The sequence below is a fragment of the Ischnura elegans genome, chromosome 1, assembly GCF_921293095.1.
Source record: "Ischnura elegans chromosome 1, ioIscEleg1.1, whole genome shotgun sequence".
Classification (NCBI taxonomy): domain Eukaryota; kingdom Metazoa; phylum Arthropoda; class Insecta; order Odonata; family Coenagrionidae; genus Ischnura; species Ischnura elegans.
In genome coordinates, this window is record NC_060246.1 from 25,167,842 (window position 1) to 25,188,337 (window position 20,496).

The 20,496-nt window shown below is 37.2% G+C and overlaps 2 protein-coding genes across 3 annotated transcripts; both read right to left on the minus strand.

The window, feature by feature from the left end:
- Positions 1-269: 269 nt before the first annotated feature.
- Positions 270-11,848, minus strand: LOC124157533. 2 transcript variants are annotated; one of them, XM_046532348.1, is made up of 6 exons: positions 11,158-11,223; positions 9,744-10,061; positions 7,947-8,097; positions 5,593-5,707; positions 1,411-1,521; positions 270-1,148 (listed from the first exon to the last, which is right to left on the minus strand). In XM_046532348.1, exons 2-6 carry the CDS (start codon positions 9,829-9,831, stop codon positions 411-413), a joined length of 1,203 nt encoding a protein of 400 aa, XP_046388304.1. In that variant the 5' UTR covers positions 9,832-10,061; positions 11,158-11,223; the 3' UTR covers positions 270-410. The 2 variants fall into 2 exon arrangements, with proteins under 2 accessions (XP_046388304.1, XP_046388312.1); XM_046532356.1 differs by lacking the exon at positions 9,744-10,061 and having other exon boundaries at positions 11,158-11,848.
- A 2,948-nt stretch (positions 11,849-14,796) lies between these two features.
- Positions 14,797-20,113, minus strand: LOC124157544. The gene is made up of 5 exons (XM_046532369.1): positions 19,824-20,113; positions 19,468-19,694; positions 18,491-18,692; positions 16,158-16,360; positions 14,797-15,027 (listed from the first exon to the last, which is right to left on the minus strand). The coding sequence occupies exons 1-5, from the start codon at positions 19,914-19,916 to the stop codon at positions 14,946-14,948; spliced, it is 807 nt and encodes a 268-aa protein (XP_046388325.1). The 5' UTR covers positions 19,917-20,113; the 3' UTR covers positions 14,797-14,945.
- Positions 20,114-20,496: the final 383 nt, after the last annotated feature.

Here is a 20,496-nt window from a genome sequence, read left to right on the forward strand (position 1 = left end):
TCAAGTTAAATTAAGTTTTAGAAGGAATATTGGGATAATTCATGATACACAATGAAAATCGCCTGTTGATAGAATCGTAAGATAAATATTGTGATGAAATTTGGATAAAAAATGTGTTTATGGACTTTTGGAAATCATTTATAGAAAAAGATAATGAAGAAGTTCAAATTGATAGGGGGGGCGAGTTCAATCTCTACTGTTAATCACCCTGTTTTTTCATAAAAATATGTATTAAAGAATATGTAGGTGAAGGAAGTTGGACAACTGGGTTAAAATGTACAAAAATATTTATACATATATATTTAATACATACAGCTTGGCATAAATTAATAGGTGTCTGGAAGTTTATTCTTCCGGTTGGCGTTCAAATTTGATTACCTACAGCAATGTACACCAATAATTCACATCGCTCAAAGGCGATGTTTACAAAGAGGGCACTCCCCAAAGCGCTGAATACATGGACGCAGGCATCGGCCATGGAAAGTGTGTAGGCAGGGCGTGACTCTAGCCTTACCCACCATGTCATCCAGGCAAATTGCACACGTGGGGAGAGACTCTCCAGGTGCAACTTTTATGTTTTTGACAGGGAAATTCGAGAGTAGATTCATGTCTCGGGCCAAAGGTACCCAAGCCTCACGTTTTGCTCGTAATCCATCAGCCATGAGATTGATATAAGCAGCCAGTATAAGAACAGAGAGATTTCCTGTCAAAGTTGTATTCCTGCCAAGATTAAATACGATGCGTATCAAAGCTAGTCCTAACATAGCTGCTGACATTAAGTTAGGAGTGCAACGCAAGAGGAATGCAGCCCATCGCTCCTCCAGACCCTCCATATGCTCTTGAGGACATAGCCAACGGAGAACGATGGCGAGGAAGGTGATTGCGTAACCAGCTGGGCGAACACTTCCTTCCTCGTCTCCCCACGCTGGTTCAACAGAGGTGCAGCATTGCGTAACCAAGAAGTGGATCCCGGTGACAGCCACGTACGGAAAGGAAGGCTCAAGGTGCTTGAAATTCACTCGCAGCATCACGAGAACAAGACTGACGACCACTGCTTTACCAAGGCGAATTGCCACAAAAGCTGTGGTGAGGCGAAGGAAGTCACCGCGGGAAGACTGGGAACCTGGAATCCGAGTCCAGTTATGCAGCTAAATGATACAAAGAAAAAAAATTACAAATGTGAGACAAGTCACAAATTGGTCATAAACACCCCAAACTCAAGAAGAAGATAAGAATTACGCTCATATGTATATGAAGCCAAAACAAGAAAACTCCATCAAACCATGAAAAGTTTTAAACTAATGAATTCATTCCAAAATATCATATTTTGAATTGGAGCAAATGTCAAGAAATAAGTGGCCAATGTGTCAGAAATTAACAGGCCCATAAATAAGAGAAAATTCTAAATACCTTTAGTGATCTCTGCAAGTATGCCATTACAGTGTAGAAGAGCAGCATGTACAAGCAAACAAGTCTTTGGTCAGGACACATAACCTTTTCAGCGAGCATGAAGAAAGCCACCTGTGAATTAGAATTTTTATTGCCAGGACACATCGCAAAAATCATTAAAGTAATGAAATGTCACTTAAAGCCTCACATTTTGAAGATGTAATTGGTGGCATGGATTGGATTCCAGCTCCCCAAACGGAGATTAGCTCAAAATCAAACAGCTAGTTACCAACTAGCAACTAGCCAGTTTTTATACTGCACATTAAATTAAGTAGGTGATTACCATAAACAAAGATATTTATGTTTTGCAACAGAAATAATATTAGAATTATAATCAATTTCAAGAAATAAATTCCATATGATGTATTTGGTTTCAATGACATTTTTTTCATGCAGCACATTTTTAGAACCCGAGAGTTTGTTTGCTTTTCAAGCAAACAAACTCTCGGGTCAATACATAGCAAAGTGATAATTAAGAGTCCTTAGCAATTAAGGCTACATATTTTTAACTTGGGTCTGGGTATTTTGTAGGCAATTAAAATAATTAACCATGCAAAATCTTTAAAGATCGATAATATTGCATTATTCAAAAGAGGTCTGAAAAAGCCTTAGCCCTATTTCTCTCTCTGCAACCTACTTCAGCAGGAGCATATGAGGGAAAGTAAGTGACTACTAGACTCACCTCTTCAGATTTTTGTCATCCCTCCTTCAAATTTACTTTTCATTAATCAATTTTTTCCGTGATACGATGGGGTCTTTAAAATAAGGAAAAGTGAAAGTTGCTGCCCACATCTTATGAGTTCAGGTCATCAGAGTTTTGGTTCATTTACTCATTCGGGTAGAACTTTCATTGAGAGAAGGAATTGCTCACAAGAGTGTAAACAGCTATGAACCATGTGAGGTCAATGCAAAAGGGCTGTCTATTAACTAGAGAGAAGTAATCCATTTGGCATGAGCTCATAATGTCATCAACTTATCATTGAAAGGGTCAAGCCTTTACATTGTGAATATAAAATGAACTTTATTACGAAGTTCCACAGGTAAGCAATGGCATTTAGGTTGATATACACTCTGGTGCATCATAAGCATTGCCCTATGTTCAAGTTCTCCTAGTGCACAGTGCCAAAGACCGGCAATTGTGGTTCTTGCTTCAGGAGGGTAACAGTATCCACGCAGCATCATATAATAAGCTTCAATTCTTTGGAATCATGGTGACCCACTCATTACCGATTGTAAATAGGCCATGCAGTGAGTCCTTTCCTTGCGAAAATTTGATTAATGAACTTTTACAGACACGAATTTTCGAAAAATCAACAGGTGCCTGAATTTTCAAATTTGGAGTTGGCCAATGCCATGCGGTGTGGCGTAAAGGAGCTCGCACTTTCAGTACAGTCTGAACAAAGTATCACTTATCCCGTTGTGAGGTCAGGAACTGTTCAACGTTTCGCCTGTTCTTCCATCTCGCGGACAGCAAATTTATCTCTGCTCCAGCCACGTCGCCCGTGCACGTAAAACAATTTGTCACAATCATGAGTGAACGCATAGTAATGCAGTGTTGCATTCTGCAGGATACCACACTCTTTGATGCCTTGCATAGGTTTATCAACTTACGAACAATGTCTCAGAACACATCTTTGTGTATAGAGAATTTACTGCATTTGTTCATAATTTAATCGCTTATATCATACACATGATTCTTTAGCTATACCGTAGCATAAATATCAGTACGGGAGATTGAAGAGACAAGGAATTTTGACTGTTTGTTTTTTGCAGTGATTCCTAAAAGAAACGCTCTTACGACATTCGTTATTACGAACCTCCGGTTTTTCGGTTTGTAAACTTCGTAATAACGAAAGTTTACTGTATATACCCAACTGACGCAGTGTTTTTCATGATATTTTTCCACAGTACACCATAGACACTACACCTACATTTAATCCTATTAAGAAGCCATGAAATGCTTGTTAATGGGATGGTATTATAAATGCTATTTAAAGAGTACAAATGAACACTATAAAATTTCAGAAAAATTACATCATTTGCATACAACTTCTTTTGATTGGCTCAAAATAAGGATGTTTGATGTATAAGGCGGCTCTTACTGCTCATAATAACATATTATTCAGGGGACCTTGGGGGTTCTGTGTTGTGCTATGTCTCCCCTAAGCAGAGTGGTAAACCCAGGTCATGTCATTTCTTTTAACCCTCAGGCTGCGGGAGTTCACAATTGCAGCTGCCAGCCATTGCAGAAAAGACCCCCGGTACAGGAGGCACTCACTGCCATGAGGACTGTTGTAGTAGTGTTAAGCTCCTTAGTGATCCTTATGGTGAGGGAAAGTGTCCAAGTGCAGGATGTACAGGTAGCGATAAAAATTTTGGATTTATGCCGCTATCAGCGTCCAAAAGGTATAAAAACGTTCCTGCACTCTAAGAGTTAATTCACAGATATTTTACTAAAGGAAGATATGACCAAAGGATGATAATGAGGCAATTTAAAGACAGCAAAAAATCTGAACCATTTACAATGTACATTTGCTGTCTACATCCACTCATCATAGGTGTATGATTTAATGCCTGAGATCATACATTGAAAGCTTTGCTCTCACATATTTGACGCAATCAGGTCAGTAGATGAGTTCCTGGTCCACAGCCACCTTGCTCAGCAATAATTTTTTTGTTATCCACTAGTATCACCAGGAAACCTAGGACCCCTTGGTCACTAGCCACACACTCTATGCCTGTGGCCAGAACACTTCCTAATTACATAAAAGCTACCATCAGTTGCACTCCTCATCGGATTAGAACGGCAACTCATGCGTTTGATTGAACCTGCCATTTTTTGATCCTTTTCTCAGAATATTTATTACTATAAGGTGGTTTCCTATTTTTTTAAATTGCCTGAATCGAAAGAATATTACTCCTGGAGTACGTATTTCATGCTTTTAGATTTTTAAATGACGATATCTATTTTTTGCCATTAAATGAAAAGTGAAAATTTTCAGGCACGCGAAAATGCTACGGCTAAGTATGAATGCTGGGAAAAGCCAGTGTGACATCATTCTGGTTCCGGCTGCCACCGTGTGAGGCCACATTGGTGAGAGGCTATGAGCACCGCTACGATGCAGGCTGCTAGCAGGTAGTGCTTGGCTTAAATAAGGATTATTAATACCATATCAAACGAAGGAAACTTTCCAACCATAGGCAATTTTGATAGGTGATTATTGAGAGATGTTTCCCTGAGCTCTGTGCCTCATGCATGCATTGGTTATCTCAGACGATGCAAAAATCCTGACTACTGGTATAGCATCTATGGTCCCTGTGATGTCACGTGGAGTGGCTTTGCATGGGTGCCAATCTGGCCTTTTTCAAATGAGGTTAAAAGTGACCATTACAATTCTTCTAAACAGGGATTTCTAAAATCAAATAATTTTTATATTGTGAATACAGTAATGGTGGGTAACGAAACGCAATCAATGCCTTTCGTTTACTTTGTTGAAGGAAACAATGGTAGTCAAGGGTACATTAAGATGGCTAAAACTCCCCCCTTGGGTGTTTGATTAAGGTCTCATTGAGATTTGATGAAGGAAAACATCAAGATTCTTTATATAATCATTGTAAAATTACTCACTCTCTTTAAATTCATTTGTATGTATCGTATGATTTTTTGTAAAGAAATGCACCCAAGGAAGTGTAGGAATCATGATAAATCATGATTCAAAAACGTCTCAGAGTCATTTTTTGGTTACACTTGTGCATTATGCCTAGCCAAGAAAACTAATCATTTTGAAAACTTGAACTGAAAATTTTCTCTAGGTCTCAATCTCTCTCTAACTTTTTTTGGTATCATTCGTATGAGGATTTATTCCTCACGACTACAATAGTCAAGATGATTTCCATAATTGCCTTAAAATTCAGTTAAAGAAATGTTTCACCTAGTATTATCATATACATGATAACTTAGATGAAATATATCTGTTCGATTTGTAATAAATTCACTATAAAATACCTTTCCCAAAAGAATTACCACGAGACATGTCGCAAAGCATGGTAGAATCTGGTTCAGCAATTAGCCAACAATAAAAATCGGATGTTGGCTATGAATCATTGTATCATCCATTTCCAGCAGCATTTTTCTCCCTTTACTTGATTAGTTGTTGTGTGGATTACATCCAGCCTCATGTAGGATTGGTGGAACAGGCGTAACAGCATCCATATTCTGCTCAGAACTCCAACATCGCTAAGGGTAGCCACAGAACACCTGTTAAGAAGAGAGTTTCTGAGGTTAGAAAATGTTACTTCTTATAAAATAACTTAAAAAAAATAAATAAACAATTGATGCAAAATGAAAATTCTCTCAAATCTTGGGATGAAGAAAACGAGAAACAGATTTTTTAAAGCAATCGGTCTATGGAGGCTTATCTACACAACCTCTTCCTAAAAGACAATGCTGCCTCTTATAAAAGTTTCACAGGTTTCCAGCTGGGTTCTCTCAACGTTTATTATCACCACACACAGGAAAACTACTGATTTTTCAATAATGCTTCTATTTATATACCATACCAAGAGTAAAAACCATGTTATCTTCACCATACAAAAAGGCAGAATATAATATCAACTTCTCATCAAAAGTAACATCCAAAGTCAGCGAGGAATACAGAGGAGAAGTCAGTTGGGGGGACGAGAGGTTTGCTAGGGTGGTTTTCGGCGCAACTAATACTTTGGGGTGCGGAGGTACTGCATACCCACCAGGGTAAGCAGGAGTTGTGGGGGACCTCCTCCAGAATATTTTAAGATTAATGGTTCAAAATGACTAGTTTCACCGATATATGAGAGATATTTGATTTATCTTAACACTATTCTATAAGTAATACTAATCCATTACGTAAATGGATTAAACTTAAAAATTTCTTTGGGCTCTGGGGGGGGGGGGGGGGGGGGTTTATCCCCCAAAACCCCCCCTCGCTGCGCCACTGGTCTCCAAAGCCTAGACGTAGCCGAATGCCGCAATGTGCAAAATCGATCCACCCTCATGTTTATTGGTCTTTCCCTCTTCCTGTTGCATAAACAAGACCTCATTAGCAAGATAATTATTGGCACAGTACCAATTTGCGATTGGCATCCCAATTGCTGCTCCCACCAAGTGTGAGCTGCGATTTGTCATTAAGTTTTTGCATGCGAAGAAGGTTGCTCCGATTGAAATTCATCACCAATTGGAAGAAGTGTGTTATCCAAAGTGCATAGGCTAGAAAAATGTACGGAAGTGGTGTAGAAAATTTACTGCTTCGGAGGGGCAGGGTGGCACGTGCCCCCCCCAGACCATTGAAAATTTGCAAGATTTTTAATACGGTCCCATTGTCATTGCGTTCATTTTGTACTACAGGATATCCTTGTGCCCCCCCCAGAACAAAATCCGGGATACAGTCTTGTCTTGCTTGTGCCCCCCCCCCCCCCAGAAAGAAATCCTGGATCCGCCCCTGGCGAGGCACTATGAGACCCTAAGTAAACTTTGAAGGGCTATCCAGAACAAAAGATGCAGCATATTGAATGAAAATTAAACTATGTTTTTTCACAAAAAATATTTATTAGATCACTACCATGGTTTTGACGCTCTCCATCATCCTCAGGTATTGTCGCCTCATCGCCATCATCCAGTTTAATTTTCATTCAATATGAATAGATTCCATAAAGTACAACACATCAAACCATCAACTTCATCAGTAGCGCAGTGAGGGGGGAGTTTTGGGGGATAAAATCCCCCCCAGAGCTCAGAATTTTTAAAAAGTTTAATCCATTTTACTTAATTGGATTAATATTACTTACTGAATAGCGTAAATATTAATAAAATATCCCTCCGAAAGCCGTAAAACTCACCATTATGAACCATTTATCTTGAAATTTTTCTAAAGGAGTGCCCCCGCACCTCCCACTTATCCTGGCGGGTATTCTATACCCCCAGACACCCCAGGATTAGTTGTGCCTAAAACCCCCCCCTTGCCTTAATTCCTAGCTGCGCCCCTGAACTTCATAAAGATGCAGCAGGTTGACATAGGCGTTCGATTGCACCAGGACCAGCCGTGATGCCCACAAGGGACAAGGATGTGGCCCACAAAACAACGTGACTCATCGAGCAATTTAGATGGATGGTGACTGATCACCCACCTTACAGTCGCTCCCTGTGAATATCATCTCTTTCCGACCATAAAAAAAAGATTTGGGAGGGCGAAAATTTGCGAACGACAATGAAGTTAAAGAAGTGATCCTTTTAATTAAGACACACTAAAGCAGCAAAAAGGTTAAGACTATAAAATATTTAAAAAATGAGTAAGTGATATTCTAAAGCACCTTGCCTTAAAGAATAATTGTAGAACAAACTTGAAATACGATAGCATATCATGGGGCAGTCTCATGAGGCTGACTTCTGCCACATAGCCATTCATATAACAGAAGCTGATTTCACAATGTTAATCAATTTGGAATGATTATTATGATTTTCTCACCTCATCCATCGCACAATCGTCTGAGTTGACATCATTCCTGTGGCTAATGGGACAATAACTGCAACATACACTAGAGCAGCAGTGAGAAGTGGAGCCAGTGAGTACACCCTTGCAGCAAAAGGAACGACAAACAGCAAGCCCAGTAAGCATCCTATAGGAAAGAGCATGATTCGTCAGCAACTAATAAATCATGGCTTGAAGGTCACCCATGCTGTATAGTCACACATGTCAAGTGTTAGGCTAACTATATTAATTTTCAGAAACAGTAAGAGTAGAAATAACAAATTAAGGAGTTTAGTTATGTATCATTAAACTCATAATTAGATCAGCCACTTAAATGATGATCTCTGAAATGTTTAAACTGCCATATGATGACAGAAATTGATATACTCAGGTAAGAGATTAAATATATAAAGCTACTTAATTTCCCCAAAATTATTTTTCTACATATTTCTAAATATTTAATTTCATAATTGTTGGTAGTTTTTACATGAGTTAATAAGGCCTCAAAACATAACCATACCTAGGAAAAAAATTGAGCATATTTCCAACAACATTAAAAATTGTTTAACCTTTTTTAAATAAGACACTCAAGGTGCCAATATATTAAATTTCATCTTTCACCTTAAAATGCTCAAGGTGCCAATTTCATCTTTCACCTTAAAATGCTCAAGGTGCCAATTTCATCTTTCACCTTAAAATGCTCAAGGTGCCAATTTATCGGCACTTTGTTTAATGACATGTAAAAATATTTTTAAGTAGTAACATTTTGAATTTGTTTCACTTTTATACTGGAGATTACGTAAATGTCTATCCCTCCCGATGAAATGGTATATCTTCTACAGCATTTACTGTTCTATATATAAAAAAAAGAATTTTTTTACATAAAACACTAAATTCAACAATAGCTGACATGTTCTTGAATTGGGATTGAGCTTTCTGGGAGTGAAAACCAAAATTGCTGCAAGTGCAACAGGGTTAAAAACTGCAAACTTGTATGAATCCTGAAAATTCCCATTTGCACTCTCAAGGAACTTATGGGCTCTCCGTGAACTGAAAAGATAGGGAAATTCTTACCCTGTAATTTCTCAAGCGACATATTCTCATTTTTTCCCCTCCATTCATGCAAGGAATACCTGCTCTGCTGCCTGGGAGTAGGTTTGAGAAATAATGATGTAGCTCATATAGTTTTTAACCCTTTCCTGCTGGCACCTAAGAGAGGAAAACATTCTTCCATGCTACGAGTAGCATAAGAGTATTTTGAACGTCTCTTTGCGGAGCTCTTTTTTGAGATGGAGTTACCCTGGTACATATATTCTCGTTCCTCGGATTTCGGACCCAACTCAACCAGGCCGGCCCCTTACCCCAGTCACTGGACTAGACCCTTTTACCCTATCTAAGCACGAGTACACAACTTATTGCATTACCAGTATTTTTTTTAATCAAATATGTATTGCATTTATTTTTCAATAATTTTCTCTTCTATAAGAATTACTTACATTTATTCAAGCAATATGTGGAATTTAAAATGGATTTCTAGCGTTGATAGCAACAAAATTAGAGAACACAAGGTACTAAGACTATAAGTCCAGAAGTTAGTTTTTTGTAATGCTAAAATTTTGTTTAACAATTGCTTATACATACAAAACAAAACGAAGAATTCATTTTAGATTATTAAAAAAATGTAGTATGGAATACAATGTATCTTTGCAAAAACCATTGATAATATACCCACTTCACAATCGATTCCTGTGGCAAGGATGATATTAAATGAGTGGGAGGGTTGGGCTTAATTACCAAGGAGTAGTCCTGAAGTCTTGCTGAGTTGGGTCTCAGGCTGGGCCTGAATGCATCCGATAATTGCTACCTCAGCACTCAATTCCATTACCCCACGTCGGCTATAGATGGCATCTGGTCGTTTGCATTGAAAAATCCACGATGGCTATACCTGATGTTAGGTCTTCTTCATATGAAAATGCTCATCGGATATACCCAACATTTGGTGTGAAAGGGTTGAAAATCTTGAAAAGTGTAGTGATAATTATAACTTCCCAACTTAAGAAAAATTTCTCGGCAAACCCTGTTCTCTGGGCCTGGTCACTCAAGTCTGAATACCTGCGGTAAGTTATATTAACGTCAAAAGCGTCAATCATCTATCAGGGAACTTATAGGTCTCATAGCCAACTGTCAATTTATTTGATGGTTGGATTGTTACAACAATAGATTTGACGCCTTTGAAATTTAAATAATTTATCTGCTGGGAATTTGGTCTACTGTGCCCTCCCCTCTCAGCAGGCATGTAAATTAATCAATTGGTTAATCATGTAAATTATCAGTGAGTGAAAATGGAATCTTGCATGAAAATTTCAAATTATCGACATTGAATCTAACTTTCAATCCCGCTTATCTCCCTATGGTTAAATAATGCATGAAAGCAACAATTGATCTATCATGAAAACCAAAGTGCACTGTAGTGAAAACCAAATCACTGCATCATGGAGAGCAAACGTGGGAAAGGAAAAAGGACTTCCATTGAAAAGTTGTAACATAATTGAAAAGAGAAGGGATATATTTTCCTTCACTGTAACTATAAAAAAAATTCTGAGGATTTTACAATAGGGGTTTTAATTTCTTAGGGAAGGCTAGGGTTCATTTGAAAGGGATACACTAAGGGCTCATCTCCCTAAAATTTCGAAGGGGATTCAAGACCCTCCCCGTTCGCTACGGTCTATGAAAATTGGGAAGAGCTCCATGAACGGATTCTCTCTTACATATATTCACGTCTATCTCAATATCGCTAACATCATTGGTGATGTAAAAAATACAACTCAATGGCGTAATTTCCTCATGATTACGTAACGGCCGTAAAAATGATCAAAGCTTCGTGAACGGAGAATTCACAAGCCGCGGCTCAAATTGCGACAAGAAAATTCATATGTGATCCATTTTCCCTGATAACCATGACAGATGTCGGCGCACTAGCACCTATTAACGTTAGGGGATTAGATTTTGACATTAGGCGTATTAATAATACGCGTAGGCATAAAAAATATCCGAAATTTCAATTCCCGATTCCTGACCGCATAATCCACTCAGTAATCTAAAGATCAATTTTTCTCTACTACTTTGACCTTGATCGTCGAAATTTTCGTCTCGGGGAGATCAGTATACGAGTAGGGAAATTAGTACAGTGCTTAAATTTCACACTGACCTGCCGTTGCGTGGCGGTTTTCCATTTGATGAAGGACTGCCTGATAACGTTGCGGATTACCCGCCATTTCGCGATCAATATTGTTAATAATCCATGTACATTCGGCGTTGTCCGCCTAAGGACGCGCTAACGTTTCCGCTTATTCTGAATTAATTTATCCCAAAATACCCGTTCCCTTGGCATCAGTCCGACCACTCGTCGGTATAGGACTTTCCCTACCGGGCTGGAGGGCAGCCGTAATTAGAACAAACTCGTTGGCAACGTTACGCCCGCAGCATCACTGTAGCCGAGGACGCTCAGGCGATAAGTTTGGGATTAGCACTTCACTGCGCAGCGTTTTAACCACACGCGTAATGAATTTCGACGAAAATTGCATGCGAATCACTAGAACCCGCATATGCATGCATAAAAACTCCATTTCCCAACGAAAATCTCCGTTCTTCCCACGTATTATGATCATGACTTAATAAACGTGTCCGGCCATGCTCATTGCAGCCTACTTTCAGACACCCCTTTAGGGTAAAATATCGCAAGTTGCTTCACTTGTATGCACTGGTCCGATTTCTTGCGTCGCACTTCTGAATTTTTGTATGCATGCACCACAAGATATTATCATCTGAAAACACAAGAGGATCTCGTCATCGCAGCCGGTCTCCCCTTAATTAAAGGCCTAATGCAACCCATCATCCTTGAGACAACCCTAAAAACAACTACCACAGCGCTACCCAGCCAACTGAAGTATAATGGCTCAAGCTTCCCCCTCATTAACCTGATTAGTCATTACAATTACAACTAAAATATCATTAAATTTAGATTACCCTGCAAATAAATACTCCCTTTTTTCTACCACTAGCTCTTTTGGGATTTTAAAGCTATAATGTATGCAATTTTTCCACTCAACAAGTTATTTACTTTGATTTTTCATCAGTTTTTTCAACATTTGACAGATTATATGACATGCCATAAAATATACACACACAAAAAACCACATGCTCAAACAGACCATAGCACAAATAATTAATAAAACATACATGGTTCAATTTTTAAAGAGTTCATATTGATACAATGATTTCTTAACACCTGAAGGAGGGATTTTGCATATCTGTAATACCTACTTAAAAATAAAATCTGAAGATCCAAGCATGGTGAAATTTGATTGAAAATTTTCCAAATTGAAATAAACGCTTGCAATTTTCCACGATTATAAATTTTATTCCAACTTAGGTTTTGATGTCAATGCATCATCTCCAAGGTACAAATGTTGTGTAGTGCATTCAATTTAAACGTTCTGAAACTGGAGTGGGGGAAATAAAAGGGGGGGGAAGAAGATGGGAAAATCTGAAGAAGAAAGTGAACGGAATAGTGAGGAGGGTATAAGACGGGAAGGAGATGGAAAAACCTGCCCTCTTCCCTTACTTTCACCCATTCGTTAAAAATTATACATTGAATGCACTACACACCAATTCTACCTTAAAGATGATGATGTGGTAACATCGAAACATAAATCGGAATAAATTTTATGATCATGGAAAATTGTGTTTATTTCAATATGGAAAAATTCCACTCCATTACGCTTTGGATCTTAGGATTTTATTCGTATGTCTAGCATGGCAGTACAAGTGAAACTATATCTCTAAGTGAGTTTGAAGTGTCGAATTTGAAGTTCCGCTAACCTGAAATTCCCTGCGTTTCCCATGTCTCCTGCCTTACCAACCCCCACCACCTCTTTCTCCAGTTTTTCCAGGCATCATCTCTCCCTCTTTTACTCTCGTCTCTATTCCGTTCACTTCCTTCTTCAGGTTTTCCAATCTCCTCCCCCTCACTTCAGTTAAAAATTGTATAATTGAATACACTAAACATCATATGTGCCTTGAAGATGATACAGTAACATTGAAACCAAGGTCGAAATAAATGATATAATTATGGAAAATTGCACGTGTTTACTACAATACCTAATAAAAAAATCAGGGTGGAACACATCAATGGATCATGCAAGCAAGGAGACAAGAACAGGAATGCCTAAGTAAATACCATCATGCTACTTCAGCTGACAAATGCATTACATATTTTAGCGGAAAGGACCATCAACATAGGTGGATCTAAGGGGGGCACGTGCCCCCCCCCAGACCCTTAAAAACTATGTAAGATTTTTAATATGGTCCCGTTATCATTGCGTTCGTTTTGTATTACGGGGTATCCTTGTGCCCCCCCCAGAACAAAATCCTGGATACAGCCTTGCTTGTGCCCCCCCCCAGAAAGAAATCCTGGATCCTCCCCTGACCATCAATCTTTCAAGAGAGCAAACCACAGTAAATAGCTGCACACTCGCATAATATGAATCAAAAACTTAATGAATGGATTAAAAACTACTAAAAAGCCAAGCACTGGCCATAAAACTCAGTCGGTGAAGGAAATGAGGAAACACTTATTTGTCAAAGTTCAATGAACTTTCACTGAGGTTGATAATGGTAATGATCATACCATGAGGATCAGCTCCAACTCCCATTACGAAAAGAGAATCAATATCAAGTACAGTTGAAGATGAGACACAATAAATCTAAAATTGAAAATGATTTTTTGCTATGGATGGCCAAAATGAGAATGAAATAAAGGAAAAAATAACTCACAATCGTCTGTGACCAACTCTAGATATTTTAGTTAGTACGGAAAACAATATTTAAGTCATTATCACACAAACCAATGAAGCATGTAGGTTAATTTTGTGTGGTCTCAAAGTCAGCTGATATTAAGTCGTTGTAAATGCTTCATCACATTTTGACCAGACTCGAGGAAAATGCACCAAAAGGCTGCATTATTCAATACAGTCATACCACCTTCTAGTATACTTTTCTCAAGTATTTTTTTAAAAGGACATAGTTCTCAACTATAAATTCCATACAGTGGTTGACTAAACAATTCAAAACATATCTAACATAGACTTTTGATTTACCATAAATTCTCAAGCATAACACTTGGATTTAAATGTTTTACAAAATTTTATATTTCATTTGATGCACATTATACATAAGGAGCAAGTGTGAGATATGCATACGATTAATTACTTACAAGGTACCTACTTTAGGTAAATATCTTAGAGCATTCAAATTTAAAAAATCAATACATAATACGAAGATATGGCTTATGAATATCAATGGTTCCAAGAATATGAATGTCAAGAGGCCAGGAACTGATGGTGCCATGCACATTATTTATGAATGCAGGTTAAAAAGTTTTGGAGACATGATGATAATAGCCAAGGTCGACCTGGGCACTATGCATGAGTATGTGTTATACTTGAGAATTTAGGTTAACCTTGTAGGACATGCTACAGTATTTATGTACCAACATACAGAAAAACATAAGTGGATTTAAATGTATAATACAATCCAAGGCACAACTACACAGGCGCAACAGGATAAAAAATTTGAGAGAATGTAAATACCTTGATGAAATGAACAAAGACGACATTCTTCAGCACGTTGAAATCGATGGCCCACTCAAGCAGAATTTCATAGTACTGAACCCACAAAGAGAAATGATCCTTTTCACTTTAAGTAACAAAGTTTGAAAGATGGTTATTATTCAGAAATTCAGGGGTGACATAAAAATCAATTTGTACTTGGTTCAAATAAAATCTGATTAAGTTCATACACAAGTATTTTTATTAATTTGCACATAGAAAATTCATAATCCAAAAAATTTACATTAAACACATCATAAGCTGCTGCTGTACATTCACAAAAAACGTCCACTTATCCACAATAGTAAAATATGTAAACTTAAAAGAACTAATCTGGAATATCTCTGGTAACACAGTCTTCTCCTATGTTACTCGGTGAGGTTTCAAGCTCCCCGACTTCATTTGATTCACTGTAAAAATAAGAATAATCATTATTTGTGACAATTTCACCAGCAACAATAGCAGGAGATAAAATTTTTCAAATATTAAACACAGTCAACTTTGGGTCAATATTCCATTATTTCTAAAAACCTGGACTTCGACGGTTATTTTTATACCGCCTCCAAACTGGGCTAAGTTTTGAAGAGTAACTTTTTGTGAAAATACAATCACAATTCGACCAAATGTTTAAACCCTTTAAAGATCCTTCTTCAAATTGACAGGAGAGAATTGACATGAACACTGTCGTTGATCCTGTGGGTGATGTGCCCCCCCAATATTTGATATAGAGGATATGTTTACCAGAGAATTTAACGATGTTATTATGAATAAATGTAAATGGGGTAAAAAAAGATTTAAAATCATTATCATTTCCATGATATTTTATATTTCCCCGGAGGGCTCCCAGACTCCCCTTCCAAAGGGAGGTATTCAATACCCCCCACAAAGTTTCACAACAATGGATGCCAATGGACATGAAGTTCCCACAAAGTATTCTTGGGGATAAATCTGACCAACTCACAAAGTTGCAAGTGACTTCATATTTTAAATATAAACTTTGCAGTTTATTTATTCAATATTAATACATATATACAAGGATAATTTTTAGGGAAAGTCACGGAAATTTCCAAGTTCTGTAGGAAATACCCAATGAATAAATGCAAGTGAATACACTATGGAGACACTCTTGAGTGCTCACAAAGTCCGAAAATTCCCCAGGGGATAATTCGTTTACCCTGAATTTGATCAGTTTGGGGGATGGAGGTTCATATCCTTGGCAAGGCAAATTATTTTCCTCCTTCAGAATTTTTGAGGCTACTATTTTAAGAATGAAAAATTAATTATTTTCACAACAGATAAATGTGGAGCAAACATTGAATAGCATAAGAATCAATAAAATTAATATGATATAGGTCAAATTAGAACAATCGTCCTCAGACGGCAAAAATAACCATTATTACTGATCTTTTATGAGGGTGAAACCTAAATAACCCTCAACTATTACAGCTGAACTTCATAAGAAACCAACCCAAATAATGCGTATGCATCACACCGATATCAACCACAAAAAAGATGAAAAAATTCAGGAAGACATATTTACCTGTCAAGGGAAGGTTCATTACTAAACATCTCCGTTGGTACAGTAGGAGGTGCTTTTTCAGGTACCAATTCCAAATAACTCTGACACTGCCGAGACTCCAGGTGCCTCTCCACTTCCTCAGGTGTCATATGACCGTCAGCTAGCAAACATGATGCAGAAACAGAAGACCCAACTCCACCTGAATGTATTCTAGGCATGATGACCTGAGCAGGGAAAGAAATGCTCACATGTATCGACATTAACTGAAGTAGAAACACCATTCGCCCTCACCATTTGAACTCATCTGATCTATTTGGTTAACCAATCATCTGATGAGAATTTTTCAGCTAGTCCAGCAATTTCTATCAAGCGAGTTACAATCAGTAACAACTTAAAACCCCTGGCTGTCTCTGCCCAACTAAATAGCAATACTCACTATGATCATTTATTCACATAAGGTTGTTCACTGAGACCCAAAGCCACGTTTCATTATAACAATTCACTAAATGCAAGAGATAGACAATTTACAACAAAAAAATACTTCCTCATAAAGCCATCTCCCGCAAATTTAACATAAAAAAAGTTACAGTCATATTTCATGAATTGGTGATGTCATTTAAGTTCCTGTTCATTTACTTGTTCAGGGTGAACTTTTCATTGAGGGAAGAAATCACTCACTACAATGAAAGATATGAAGAAGTAGCTGAGAAGTAATGACCTCTTGGGCATGAGGTTGGGACATTATCAACTTATCTGTTAACCTTTTCCCTACTAAAGTTAAAAATATGCGTCTCGATGCTTCTTGACCCAGGAGACGAAAGCAGCATATTTTCATCGGAGATTTTCCCACACAGGTGAATGAATGCTAAATTATATGTTTCCTAGATCTCCCCCTTTTATGATGGTCGCGGGTGTGCAATATCTTCGTTTCGGGACCCAACACAGCGGGGCTTAGGCTTCACCCTTGAAATCCGGGAGCAGGTACCCCCCTCGCCTTATATTACCCCTCTTAGCGGAAGGGACCGCAGTCATACAACTGTTTATCCAGTCATTTAGTGAAATAAATATTTGTTCCTTTCTCAAAAAATATAAACTAAGAATTGAATTCTTTGTCTTTTGAGCAGCATTTACAATTTTTAAATGAAATTCTACAATAAATATTAACTTATATTTCGATTTCAGGATAAAAATCAACATGGAAATTATTGGTGCATTAAATGCGCTAATATTGACAGTAGAGCGTTATTATTATCAGCCATGAATTGCAAAAGCCTCAAAGAGAAAAATAAAATTGGTTAACAAAGCCATATTCCACATGCTGAATTTGTGCTTAACTCAAGTTCTTATTGATACGTAATATTCACTGCTGATACATATTTCATAGAAGCTTCACTTCATTGTGGTCTAACATATTTTACACTAAGGCCCTTCCTCTGCTGTGATTAAATTTATCCTACCAACCAACCAAACAAACAGCAGACATTTTTCAACACAACTGCCTATTCTTTGAACATGTCCTGCTTGTTCACTATCACATTCATTTTTACAATTTAATTTAGAACACCAGGAGCTCATCAATTTATACAAAACACTATGCATACAGTTGCCTTCATCTCAGGGATTGCCCTTCTCCCTATCATGCTTCAGCAGAAATATAGGGTAAAAAATATGATACATATATGGCTTACTTTCTTCCCAACACCTCAGAGATTCCAAGGTTCAACATAATATATGTAATGAAATATGAATAGAAGATTTATTCATTACATAATTTCTTTGGCAGCTTTGCCATTTGTTTGTGACAGGAGCAATTAAAAAATAGCAAGATTCAATAAATTGGTAAAAATTACTACATAGTGAAGAATGAAAAAAAAACAATTATGTAAATGATACATAAACTTTCCATAATTATCACTCACATGGAATTATTCAAAACAACTAATACTTTAATCAATAAAAATGCTTGAACATCCATACTTTTCATTTAATGTATTCTTGGAAAAGAAGGTAATATCAATGTCATAATGTAATTTGACAATTTTTTAGCCAAGTAATTCTCGGGCTTTCCAAATAAATTTCTGTTCAACAATTAATTGTGAAAAATGAAATTTAAAAATTACATGAAAAAGAAGATAATCAAAGTACAAATACAAATATTCTAAGAGTAGTTAACAGAAGCAAGCACAAAATTATTTTCATAATCATTTAAACAATAATAGAACAAAAGAGAATGATACTGAGGAAAGCCAACAGCTGCACAAAACAAAATGCATTGGTGAAAGGATATATCCACAAATAAAATTTAGAAACTCGTATTAACACACCACCACCAACTAATATTTACTGATAGGTACCTGATGCATATTGCCCACAGATGAATTAGAAGCTCCAGTGGGATTACTAATGGAATTAGAACTACTACTATGTTTTGGCACCCTTGAAGCAGGAGTAGGTCGCTTTCTTTTGGATGTGGAGGTGAGTGGTCTTGATGATGAACTGTGGGTGACATTATGTGATGATGTGTTCCCATGACTATTACTGCCATCAACTTTTTTCCTGCATTGGAACAAAAAATACAGTAATTTATAAACAAAAAATGTGAAGTATGTTTCATAAACACATTTTTGGTTCTACTTGGTGAACAAAAATGTACACAATGGCTTTGTATCTAATGAGCAATTTAATCAAGTTTTCCAAAACTTCATTATGCATTTCAATACATCAAGCAAAACATAATCCTAATTTATTTCCAGTAATTAAGCGACAGGAATCTTAAAAGCTGGTCACACACTTAAGGCCTTTTCAAATTAAAAACTGCAGTACAAGAGCATGTACACGATTGCCAGAGACGGAATCGATACATATTTTAAGGTCATGTCGCCCAAGTCCTCGAACTGAAATGATGACTACTTAACATACTTTCGTGAAGTGTTGCACAAATGCGTAAGTATTTTATTCTGCCAGAAAAATTAATTCGGGTAATAAAACATTAGTCTGAAAACGACTATTTAACACAAAAAATCCTAACTTATGAACGTCAGCTAACATACACTATAAAATGAATGCCACCTCCTAGCGCTCTAGCTCAAAATCAGTGAATCAAATGGTAATGAAATATTATAAATTCTTCTAATACAACCGGATGTATTGAAATGCAGAATGAAAGATTCATAAGATTACATAGAAACTATAAGAAAATGTGTACTAGGAAATATTAGAGACACAGCAAGCATGTACACAATGAGAGCTGAGTGGGCAGGATTGAGCTTAATATACCAGTCACTTAAATCATGAGGGAAAGTAAATCATTCAGGGATGTATAGAAACTTGCCTTTTCCCTGATGACTCAAAACGCACGGAATCAACACAGCTAACAGCTCCACTAGTGGTATTGCTGCCACCTCCATCGTCTGAAGACTCAGTTTCCTCACTATCGCTGGATGACAAATCTACTTTCTCATATTGTAGCAACCGATCCAATAAAAAACTACAGTCACGTCCAGCTTTTAGCAACCTTTGCTGGGCAGACCGCAATTCTTCCCTAAAACATTCATTTTCCTAAAGTAAATTGAGTAAAGGAAAGAAACAGAATGAATTGAGGAGATTGTGCCCAATAACTCATTGCAGACATCCCATCAAGCGATTTATCGCTAAAATAACGCTAGAAGTGAGATAAACTGTACTTACGTAGATAAGAAATTTAAGTTTTCGTTTCAAATTTCTATATTGAAGTTTATAATTAGAACATTCTCCAAGAACTTCATCTGTATTGGCAACCATATCGCCGGTGAACCAAAGTCAGGAACAATCCACACTGCTGTCCCTAAATTGACGTGATGGTATCCAACAAAACCCAATTTTTCCAAAAACTGAGATCTGATATTTATTTAATCCACAGCACATAAAAATATCACTGGAGTGTTGTTTCGAGGCGGCCTTCGACAAGTAAACATTCATAACATTCAACAACGCAAAAGCGGCTGGCGCAACCGCAACTACGCTTGTGGCGGTAAATTCAGTTTTAAGTCACGAGTTGAATCACTTCGTATGGTATCGATAGAAATGGAATATTAAAGTCCGTTATCCTGGTTTGATCAAAAATTACTTTTATAAAACTTTAATGGCAGAAGTCTACTTATAGTCTTTTTTTATAGAGATTTTTTTTCTGTTATATAGATAATCGAGGCTGCTGAATAGAGCTGGTTTGTTGGTTAGGTAGGAATTAGCTATGGATCGATTCATTTAAGCAAGTATACCTAACTCATTACTTTTTTATTTGAAAGGACTAGAATACAAACTGTCCCTACAAAATGCTTGGCTTAATTTATGTTCATACATCTGGGTAGGTGCATAGGATTTG

Excerpts from the sequence above, each read along its gene's own strand:
- LOC124157533 (XM_046532348.1), bottom strand. The coding sequence starts at position 9,831 with ATGGAATTGAGTGCTGAGGTAGCAATTATCGGATGCATTCAGGCCCAG. Across the intron at positions 8,098-9,743 it reads GACTTCAGGACTACTCCTTG|GATGCTTACTGGGCTTGCTG; the intron begins GTAATTAAGCCC and ends TCTTTCCTATAG. Across the intron at positions 5,708-7,946 it reads ACGATTGTGCGATGGATGAG|GTGTTCTGTGGCTACCCTTA; the intron begins GTGAGAAAATCA and ends TCTTCTTAACAG.
- LOC124157544 (XM_046532369.1), bottom strand. The coding sequence starts at position 19,916 with ATGGTTGCCAATACAGATGAAGTTCTTGGAGAATGTTCTAATTATAAA. Across the intron at positions 19,695-19,823 it reads AACTTAAATTTCTTATCTAC|GAAAATGAATGTTTTAGGGA; the intron begins GTAAGTACAGTT and ends AATTTACTTTAG. Across the intron at positions 16,361-18,490 it reads CTGTGGGCAATATGCATCAG|GTCATCATGCCTAGAATACA; the intron begins GTACCTATCAGT and ends TTCCCTGCTCAG.